Raw genomic sequence first — 10,584 nt, 5'->3', positions numbered from 1 at the left:
AATTATTATTTATTTTTTAAAATATATAACCAATCCAAATTTTTAAAGCTAAAATTTTATATCCAAGTAGATAATATGATTATTTTTAATAACTAGATTTAGAAGATTTGGTTAAGATTTTAAATTATGGTTCTCCTATGATCTTTCTTTTATTTTATTTAAAAATTATTTTGAATTATCATATAATAATTATGATTAATAAATATGTAAAAAATTTATGCATATGTTATGATGTGAATTTTTAAAATCAAAGTGTAACATCCGCTAACCAATTTTTAAGGTTTTGGTGTGGGTGTCGATCGACACCCTTGGTGTATCGATCGACACCATGTTTTCTGGTTTGGTCCGGTTCGTTTTAATTGTTGTTTGGTTCGGTTTGGTTCAAGGAAAATCCCTAAATCGTGTTATAAGTGGAGAAGCGACAAATTAAAGTTTTTAGGATGTCTTGTCGCCGTTTTCAGAGATAGAGAGAGAGGAGAGAGCCTATTGTGGTGTGAAGGAGATTAAAGGAGAAAGATCAGAATCGTTAGGGTTTGGGAGGAAACAGTTTCGGCATATCAAATCGTTCTCAAAGGTAATGAAATTTGGTAGGTTTATTCCCAAGTATTTCATCGTCATTCGCCTTTTTACAGAAGTAGATTTGGATTTAAACTCGATGAGTTATTGGCAGTTTCGTGAGACACGTTTTCTCAGACGCGAGTTGGGACCATCGGAGATTGTAACTGAGATCGTGGTCTCGTGTGGTGTCTGATCGTGCTGAAATTTTGTGGGAAGCTTCGTGACGTCTAGGGGTAGCTTTTCACCGGAGCGATTTGATAGTTAACGGTTGGTTTGTATTGTAGAGTTTCGTCTTTGAGACTGTTCTTTTCTGATGTTTCTGTCTAGTTTTGTTATAAGTCGTTTTTAGTTGTGTGGCTTGTTGTAGGGCGTTCCTGGACTGTTTCAGACGTTAGGAAGGTCTCAACTGGTTGTATTTGTTGTTATAATCAGTTGATAAGGTGAGTGCATGACCATGGCTTATCTAAGCCTGAGAATCCTTTGTTGTTCTTGCTTGATTGGTGGTGCTTTGTGGTGTTGTTCTTGCTTGATTGGTTGTGTTAGTGGTGTTGTTCTTGCTTGTGGTGGTTGTGTTATGGTTCTTATAGGTTCCTGAAGGTTTTGGGTGAGGTTGGAACGGATTGGAGATGATTGGAAACGGAGATTCGTCGTTCGGATTCGTGCAGTTCGCGTCTGCGAAGGGAGTGTCGATCGACACCAGTTAGGTGTCGGTCGACACCATGTTTGGTCAGTGTCGATCGACACCTCTCTGGTGTCGGTCGACACCAAGTTGCTTGTTTCGTGATTTTTCCTGGTTTGTTGTGTTTGGTTGTCATTTGTTAAGCATTGGAATCTCAGTTGCTTGTGTGTATAGCCCAGTAGATGGGAGGATTGCCTCACTAAGTATTTGTGATAATACTTACGCATCTCAATTGTTGTTTGTGGTGTGCAGGTTTGTGACATGGAATCATGGCAATGAGGAGGAGGATGATCTAGGGTCTCGTTTGTGTGTTATTGGATTTGTTGGTTATGTTGTTGGAACCTTGGTTAGTGTTATGTTAGGTTGCCCGATAGAATGGTTAGGAATGTTATTGTATTGATGATGTTGTTGGTTTTGTATTATTGGTATGTTTCCGCTGTGCTTAATGTTATTGCTGGTTTAATGTTGAGTTGTGGTTTGGGTTGGTTAATTAAGTAGTATGGGATGCTTAATTATACATTGTATTTAATTGTTAAAAAAAAAAAAAGGGGGTCGGGTTGTTTCATTTTGGTATCAGAGCCTTTACGGTTCTAGGATGGTTAAATGGATGGTTAGAGCGGTTAGGAATTTAATTGGGTGAATTATTTTCCTTTTGCTTGATGCATGGTGTTGTGTGATGGAATTGATTATGAGTAGTTAGTAAATTTGTCTGCGGTATGGAGTCCTAGTATCATCCTCTTCGAGCCTTCAATGAGATTCCACGGTGAGTTATTGTTATGTTTCTTTGTGTGGTATTGATTTGTTTTCTGCTTGTTAGCCTCTGTTCTTGGAAGATCAGTGGTTAAGGTGTTTGAGTAGTTGGTGGTGGACGGGGACGTGGTCGTGGTCATTGTCGGGCGGGTTCCGAGGCTAGCGAGTGTGTGGTCCAGAGTTCCACGAGGAGGTACGTCAGAGGGTCGCAAGCGTATCAAGAGGGACCAGAGGGGATTAGCCGGTGAGCGTGCCGGGGGTGCTGGGAACCCAGGTGTGGGGTTGCAGCAGGTGGAGCCCAGGGTCGAGATGATCGCTTGGCGGATCTGTTGGCGTGCTGTTGGAGCGGTTACCGAGAGGGGTACCAGTGTAGGCTCCAGTTTTGCCGCATGTGGCGGGGTGCAGTCGAAGGCTGCGGATGTTGAGGACTTTCCACCTTATGTTAAGAGGATGGAGCGGTTGTAGATGACCGGTATGAGATTATTCTCAAGAGGTATCGGGCCTAGAGAGGCGGATAGGTGGACATATGCAGTTGGAGCAGATATTTCTCTGCTTGGTGGTTAATCCAGTTGGATATAAGTTGAGTGGGTAGGTGTAACATTGCAATGTTATACTCGGACCACAGGAGGTAGTTGTGTCGAGAGATGTTTATAGTCGTTAAGGATTGTTGCTCCTGAGGGGATGGTGATTCCCCTGAATACCGATAGCTCGAGGGGCTGAGGGCTCCGAGAGTGGCAGAGGGGATGTTGTTCTCCTGAGGGGATGAGTAGTTCCCCTGATACCGAGATCTTGAGGATTTTGGGCCAAGAGTGAGACGGTATAACTCGAAGACGCTGGTCTGAGAGTGAGATCGGTATGACTCGAAGGTTGCGACCTAAGAGTGGAAGAGTTGGGAGCAAGCAATTCCTAGGATGTGAGTATAAACATAACGATTGAATGTAGACCTTGAGAGATTGACGGTGGTTTAATCTCGGGTTTTGAATGTGTTGACTTTTGGGACAAGGTTTTATGACCATAGTGTTTATGAATGTTTGGCTGTGTGCCAGGATTGTGAGGCCAGTGGTGCCGGAGTCCCGGGAAGGGGAGTTACAGCAGGATTGAGCTGGGAGAGGCATATTTGCCAGATACATAAGTTCACGAAAAGCCTTCATGGCAGGATAAACTAATCGTTGTAACGATGCTGGATGAAGTTCATTGGAGTTGGACAGGGTTGCTAGATCCAAGGTTTTGGTAAACTTGTTGGAGGGAATAAGTCAAGTGGTTTGAGTTAGCTGCCTGCAAAGCATTTGACGCGGTGAATCAGAATATGCGAACGTATGGTACTTGTTTGTTTTATTACGCTCGTATTGATGATTTACTGTGGAGAATTGCCAAGTGGAAAAGCTATTTCTGGAATAATTTATCTTGGGAAAGTTTCCCTAAGTGGCAAGTTACTAGAGGTTCTTGGACGAACGAGAGGGTTGATATTTAAGTGGCGGTGAGTTGATGTCGGCATACTTGAGTATTTGTTTAGTTGAGCTGAGGAAGCAACTAGAGGATTTATGGAGCAAGGGATTTATACGTTCTAGTGTATCACCGTGGAGAGCCCTGGTGTTATTTATTAAGAAGAAGGATGGGAGTTTCCGCTTGTGCATTGACTAATGGGGTTTGAACCGGGTCACTGTCAAGAACAAGTACCCTCTTCCCTGGATTGATGAGTTGTTGAATCAGCTGGGAGGTGCTACTCGGTTCTCTAAGGTAGATCTGGCGTTGGGTTATCATCAGATACCGATAGATGAGGCAGATGTGACGAAGACTGCTTTCAGGACGAGCTATGGGCACTATGAGTTTGTGGTGATGCCTTTCGGATTGACTAACGCGCCAGCAGCGTTTATGAGATTGATGAACAGTGTGTTTCAGGAGTTTTTGGAGTATCTATCATCATTTTCATCGACAATATCCTGGTTTATTCTAAGAGTCCTGAGGAGTATGCTGTGCATTTGAGGGCAGTTATGGAGAAGCTGCGGGAGCAGAAGTTGTTTGCTAAGTGGAGCAAGTACAGTTTTTAGCAGCGTGAGATGGGCTTTCTGGGTCACATTGTTTCTGCATAGTGAGTTCCTGTAGATCCGGAGAAGATTCAGGCTATCAGGGATTGGCCTAGACAACAGAATGTCACTAAGATCAAGAGTTTCCTTGGTTTGACAGGTTACTACAGGACCATGAGATGTAGTCTCTGGTAGAAGAGGATAGTGTGTTGAGCTTGTGCGTGGTTTCTCGAGAACCATTGGGTTAGGAGGCGGCTTATGGAGCGGATCTTCTGAGCAGGGTGTGGTTGGCTCAGGAGAAGGATTTGGGGCTGGTGAATGTCTCTAAGGATGTTGATTCAGAGTATCAGGTCTCAACTAATGGTACTATCTTGGTGCACGGTCGGATTTGTGTGCCCAAGGATGAGGATTTGAGATAGGAGATCTTGAGGAAGGCTCATGCGAGCATGTTTTTCTATTCATCCAGGAGCGACTAAGATGTACCGTGACCTCAAGAGGTATTATCATTAGGTCGGGATGAAGAAGGTTGTAGCTAGTTGGGTCGCGAGGTGCGACGTGTGTCAGCTGGCGAAGGCTGAGCATCAGGTTCCAAGCAGATTACTAAAGAGTCTACCCATTTCAGAGTGGAAGTGGGATATGATCACGATGGATTTTGTGGTAGGATTGCCAGTGTCACGAACTTTTGATGTTATTTGGATCATTGTGGACCGGTTGACTAAGTCAGCATATTTTCTATCCATTAAGAAGATTGATGGAGCAGCGGTCTTGGCTAAGAAGTATGTGAGAGAGATAGTCAGATTGCATGGGATGCCAGCGAGCATTGTGTTTGACAGGGATTCTAAGTTCACTTCGGTGTTCTGGAAGGTATTTCAGGCAGAGATGGGCACTAAGGTGCATATGAGTACAACTTATCATCCCCAGACAGATGGACAGTCTGAGAGGACGATCCAGACGCTGGAGGATTTGTGTGTTGGATTGGGGTGGCCATTGGGCAGATCACCTGAACCTGGTAGAGTTTGCTTACAACAACAGTTATCAGGCAAGTATTAAGATGACTCCTTATAAGGCTTTGTATGGGAGACCATGTCGTACACCGTTATGTTGGACTCAGGTGGGGGAGAGGAGCATATATGGTGCGGATTTTGTTCAGGAGACCTCAGAGAAGATTCGGGTTCTGAGGCTGAACATGAGGGAGGCTGAGGATCGGCAGAAGAGCTATGCTGATAAGAGGAGAAAGGATCTTGAGTTTCAGGTTGACGATAGAGTGTACCTCAAGATGGCTATGTTGCGGGGTCCGAACAGGTCATTGTCAGAGACTAAGTTGAGTCCGAGGTACATGGGTCCGTGCAGAGAGGTTGAGCGGGTGGGACCAGTGGCATATCGGCTGGAGTTGCCTGAGGTTATGCGTGCGTTCCACAAGGTATTTCATGTGTCGATTCTGAGGAAGTGTCTTCACGAGGGTGACCGGCTGTTGCCTAAGATTCCTGAGGATCTTCAGCCCAACATGACGTTGGAGGCGAGACCGTTGAGGGTACTCGGGAGGAGAGTCAAGGAACTTCGGAAGAAGAAGATTCCTTTGATGAGAGTCCTGTAGGACTGTGATGGAGTAGAGGAGCAGACTTGGGAGCCTGAGGCGAGGATGAAGGCAAGGTTTAAGAAGTGGTTTGAGAAGCAGGCCGCGACTTGAGCTTGTCTAGCCGGGTCTGAGTTGTAGTCCGTGGCTGGAGCGGGTACGGAGTATTCCAGCCCATCTCTCTTGATACTTGGTCGCTTAGGGGTGGTTGGTTGTGCGACTCAGTACTAAGATGAGGTGGTGCTCGGAATGCGGGTTGATGGATTGGATCGTTGTATCTTATTGTTTCTGTTGTATTTTCGTTGAGGTTGTAACGATTATGACATTTTAAGATTAATAAGATGAGTATTTTTCTTTATGTTTGACTGTTGTCGTCATGGGAAAAAGAGAAATAGCTCGGGTTTCTACTTTGGAAGTTTCTATAAATAGAAAGTTTCCACAAAAGGAAAGTTTCCAGAATTAGAAGTTTCTAAAAGGGGAATTTTTGTGGGAAGTGTTGAGGTAGATCTAGCCGGGAGATACTCGATGGCATCAGGTTTGTTTTTGCTCAAGGCCGTGCGGGCCCAACTCACGTGATACCGATAGCTCGATGGACTTTGTGGCCAGAGAGTGGGAGTGGTATATGTTGCTTCGGATGACGATCCGAGAGCGCGCTTGAGGGTGACGACCCAAGAGCAGGATATGTGAGGCTCCCTGGATACCGTAGCTGTGAGCCGCGGCTCGGCAGTGAGCCGGTATGTCTCGAGGGTTGCGACCCGAGAGCGGGGGGAGTGGGCGTGTGAGACTCCCTGGATACCGTAGCTGTAGGCTGTGGCCTGGCAGTGAGCCGGTATGACTCAAAGGTTGCGACCTGAGAGCGGGGGGGAGTGTGTGTGTGAGTGACTTCCTGGATGCCGTAGCTTAAGGCGGTTGGCCTGATAGCGAGCCGGCATGATTCGTTGGTTGCGACCACGGACGGGGGAAGCACTGAGTTGTGAGCAAATAGTGTTTATGATGCGAGTATATTGGCTAGAGGGAGACCTCGAGGGTCAGTCGGAGGTGTGCGGGCTGTTGCGACAGTGGCATGGGAAACCTTGGCTGACGGTATTTAGTCCGGTCGGGGACGTGCGGGCCGTGTTGACGGTGGCACGGAGGTCCTTGACAGTTGGACGGTTTTGCAGGATTCGAGGACGAATCCTTGTTGGTGGGAGAGAATTGTAACATCCGCGAACCAATTTTTAAGGTTTTGGTGTGGGTGTCGATCGACACCCTTGGTGTATCGATCGACACTATGTTTTCTGGTTTGGTCCGGTTCGTTTTAATTGTTGTTTGGTTCGGTTTGGTTCAAGGAAAATCCCTAAATCGTGTTATAAGTGGAGAAGCGACAAATTAAAGTTTTTAGGATGTCTTGTCGCCGTTTTCAGAGATAGAGAGAGAGGAGAGAGCCTATTGTGGTGTGAAGGAGATTAAAGGAGAAAGATCAGAATCGTTAGGGTTTGGGAGGAAACAGTTTCGGCATATCAAATCGTTCTCAAAGGTAATGAAATTTGGTAGGTTTATTTCCAAGTATTTCATCGTCATTCGCCTTTTTACAGAAGTAGATTTGGATTTAAACTCGATGAGTTATTGGCAGTTTCGTGAGACACGTTTTCTCAGACGCGAGTTGGGACCATCGGAGATTGTAACTGAGATCGTGGTCTCGTGTGGTGTCTGATCGTGCTGAAATTTTGTGGGAAGCTTCGTGACGTCTAGGGGTAGCTTTTCACCGGAGCGATTTGATAGTTAACGGTTGGTTTGTATTGTAGAGTTTCGTCTTTGAGACTGTTCTTTTCTGATGTTTCTGTCTAGTTTTGTTATAAGTCGTTTTTGGTTGTGTGGCTTGTTGTAGGGCGTTCCTGGACTGTTTCAGACGTTAGGAGGGTCTCAACTGGTTGTATTTATTGTTATAATCAGTTGATAAGGTGAGTGCATGACCATGGCTTATCTAAGCCTGAGAATCCTTTGTTGTTCTTGCTTGATTGGTGGTGCTTTGTGGTGTTGTTCTTGCTTGATTGGTTGTGTTAGTGGTGTTGTTCTTGCTTGTGGTGGTTGTGTTATGGCTCTTATAGGTTCCTGAAGGTTTTGGGTGAGGTTGGAACGGATTGGAGATGATTGGAAACGGAGATTCGTCGTTCGGATTCGTGCAGTTCGCGTCTGCGAAGGGAGTGTCGATCGACACCAGTTAGGTGTCGGTCGACACCATGTTTGGTCAGTGTCGATCGACACCTCTCTGGTGTCGGTCGACACCAAGTTGCTTGTTTCGTGATTTTTCCTGGTTTGTTGTGTTTGGTTGTCATTTGTTAAGCATTGGAATCTCAGTTGCTTGTGTGTATAGCCCAGTAGATGGGAGGATTGCCTCACTAAGTATTTGTGATAATACTTACGCATCTCAATTGTTGTTTGTGGTGTGCAGGTTTGTGACATGGAATCATGGCAATGAGGAGGAGGATGATCTAGGGTCTCGTTTGTGTGTTATTGGATTTGTTGGTTATGTTGTTGGAACCTTGGTTAGTGTTATGTTAGGTTGCCGGATAAAATGGTTAGGAATGTTATTGTATTGATGATGTTGTTGGTTTTGTATTATTGGTATGTTTCCGCTGTGCTTAATGTTATTGCTGGTTTAATGTTGAGTTGTGGTTTGGGTTGGTTAATTAAGTAGTATGGGATGCTTAATTATACATTGTATTTAATTGTTAAAAAAAAAAAAAGGAGGTCGGGTTGTTTCACAAAGATATATTATTCAATCTATAAAGAAAACATGTGTATTTTAATTTTCATATTGGCGGATTGGTAAAACTAAATTTATGTGGCTGATAAATTCATAATTTTTATTTACTCACAATTACAATATTATAATTACTACTTCAAAAAAAATTAACTAAATAATGATGCAAATAATACAAACAACCAATATAAAACTATATTATACATCAAACAAATTAAAAATTATAATATTCTAAAATAATTATTATTCAAAAAATATATATAGATTTACCGAATAATTATAATATCAAAAATAAATACATATCAAACAAAATATTTAAATATGTATATATATAACAATAAACTTATTATTATTATATTATTATTTTTAGAATAAATATTGATCCGTGCTTTACAGTTCCTAGTAGTATTATTAAGGATGACGACCGCATGTCGGTTATTTGACTTATACTACTTGTGGTCGTAAGTGTAAAGAAATAATAAATAAGAAATTTCTTCTATAATGGAGAAAAAAACATTTTTACAACGATAACGATATTCAATTATTCATAAGCAGAGGGAAAAAAACAAAAACTAGAGAAGTAAGCACAGAAGCAGAAGGACTGTGTGATTGTGTGAACATCATCAAATGAAGAACAACTGCGAGATCAGACCACACAGCTTGTTCCGAGTTCGATCTTAAAATTTCTGGGTATGTCTTCCATCTTCCTTTAGTTTCGGATTCTGTGTCTGTCTGATTACGATATCACTTTTGGTATGTAATTAAGTTTTTTTGTATCATCTTATTTTTAAGATTTGCTCTGATTCATGGATACTTTAAAAAATTTATATCCTAATTTGACAATCGATGTAGCTCATACGGTTTCTAGTTCTGTGAATTGACAAGAGATTTGATTAATCTATAGATCTTAATTATAGTTACTTGGTTTAACTGTAGAAATGTCGAACGATTCAGCTCATACGCCGTTTCTACCGACTGACAAGTTAGAAACCATGGCTCAGGATTTCGACCAAAACTCAAAAACTTCTTCTTCAAGAAAAAGAAGATTGCGTCGCTCTAGAAGCGCTCCTCGTGGCGATTGTATGTACGGCGATGACGATGTTAAAACCGACGAACCTGAAGCTACACATCGGAGTAAAATCCCAATTTTAAGTCACTTTCGTGATCTAAACCCGAACCTCCCGCGAGTGATGATGTTCTTGGCTTTATACTTAACCATTGGTACTATCTGTTTCTACCTCGTGAGAGACCAGATCTCAGGCGATAAGACCAATGCTGTGATAGATGCTGTCTATTTCTGTATTGTAACGATGACAACCGTTGGATACGGTGACCTTGTCCCTAATAGTTCTGCCTCAATGCTACTTGCTTGTGCCTTTGTCTTCTCTGGAATGGTTCTCGTTAGTCGTCTTTTAAGTCGAGCAGCGGATTATCTAGTGGAGAAACAAGAGGCCTTGCTCGTTCAGACAGACATTCTTAAAGAGCAGCATGCTAACAAGTTGAGATACAAATGCTATGCTTCATGTCTTTTCCTTGTAGTCCTCATCCTTTCTGGTACGGTTTTCCTTGTAATGGTTGAGAAAATGCCGGTTATCGCAGCTTTCTACTGCGTATGTTCCACGGTTACGACATTGGGTTATGGAGATAAGAGCTTTAGCTCGGGTACTGGACGCCTTTTTGCTGTGTTTTGGATCTTGACGAGTACCATATGTTTGGCTCAGTTTTTACTCTACATGGCTGAGCTAAATACAGAAACCAAACAGAGGGAGTTAGTTAAATCGGTTTTAAAACGAAGAATCACAAACAATGATCTTGAAGCAGCTGATCTTGATGAAGATGGAGTCGTTGGGTAAGACATCAAACATATTTCTCTCTTCTGTCTCACTCTACTTCTTCTTCTTATGTTTGTCTTTTGTGTATTGCAGAGCTGCAGAGTTTATTCTATATAAACTGAAGGAAATGGGAAAGATTGATGAGGAAGATATATCTGGGATAATGGAAGAGTTCGAGTCACTCGATTACGATGATTCGGGTACTCTAACAACGTCTGACATTGTTCAAGCTCAGACGACGTCTTAGATTCAAAAGGTTAAGCGTTGTTAGCAAAATTATGTTGCAAAGACGGTGAAGAGAAGATATTGTTTTGGACCTTTTTGGTATTGTGTGTTTTTAATTAGAGAGATACAAAAATATACAATAAAAAAAATCCACGATTTGAGTAAGTGACACGTGACTGAATAGCGTCCATAGATGTAAA

At 42.7% G+C, this 10,584-nt stretch overlaps 1 protein-coding gene and 1 long non-coding RNA gene across 5 annotated transcripts; both read left to right on the top strand.

The window, feature by feature from the left end:
• The first annotated feature begins 437 nt into the window (after positions 1–437).
• Positions 438–8,374, top strand: LOC147949170 (uncharacterized). 3 transcript variants are annotated; one of them, XR_015582432.1, is made up of 6 exons: positions 685–825; positions 926–998; positions 6,988–7,100; positions 7,197–7,351; positions 7,452–7,524; positions 8,016–8,374. It is a non-coding gene; the product is annotated as an uncharacterized LOC147949170 (long non-coding RNA). The 3 variants fall into 3 exon arrangements; XR_015582433.1 differs by having other exon boundaries at positions 691–825; positions 908–998; XR_015582435.1 differs by lacking the exons at positions 6,988–7,100; positions 7,197–7,351; positions 7,452–7,524; positions 8,016–8,374 and adding exons at positions 438–574; positions 1,490–1,706 and having other exon boundaries at positions 671–825.
• A 408-nt stretch (positions 8,375–8,782) lies between these two features.
• On the top strand, positions 8,783–10,549 carry LOC104732168 (two-pore potassium channel 1-like). Of its 2 annotated transcripts, none has more exons than XM_010451715.3 (3): positions 8,783–9,017; positions 9,329–10,176; positions 10,253–10,549. In XM_010451715.3, exons 2-3 carry the CDS (start codon positions 9,410–9,412, stop codon positions 10,404–10,406), a joined length of 921 nt encoding a protein of 306 aa, XP_010450017.1. In that variant the 5' UTR covers positions 8,783–9,017; positions 9,329–9,409; the 3' UTR covers positions 10,407–10,549. The 2 variants fall into 2 exon arrangements, with proteins under 2 accessions (XP_010450017.1, XP_010450009.1); XM_010451707.3 differs by having other exon boundaries at positions 8,797–9,017; positions 9,264–10,176.
• Positions 10,550–10,584: the final 35 nt, after the last annotated feature.

The sequence above is a fragment of the Camelina sativa genome, chromosome 2 (assembly GCF_030686135.1).
Source record: "Camelina sativa cultivar CO46 ecotype springtype chromosome 2, ASM3068613v1".
In the NCBI taxonomy this organism is placed as follows: Eukaryota; Viridiplantae; Streptophyta; class Magnoliopsida; order Brassicales; family Brassicaceae; genus Camelina; species Camelina sativa.
Note: the sequence above shows the minus strand (reverse complement) of the source record. Positions and strands in the feature narration are given on the sequence as shown.

Excerpts from the sequence above, each read along its gene's own strand:
- LOC104732168 (XM_010451707.3), top strand. The coding sequence starts at position 9,266 with ATGTCGAACGATTCAGCTCATACGCCGTTTCTACCGACTGACAAGTTA. Across the intron at positions 10,177-10,252 it reads GATGAAGATGGAGTCGTTGG|AGCTGCAGAGTTTATTCTAT; the intron begins GTAAGACATCAA and ends TGTGTATTGCAG.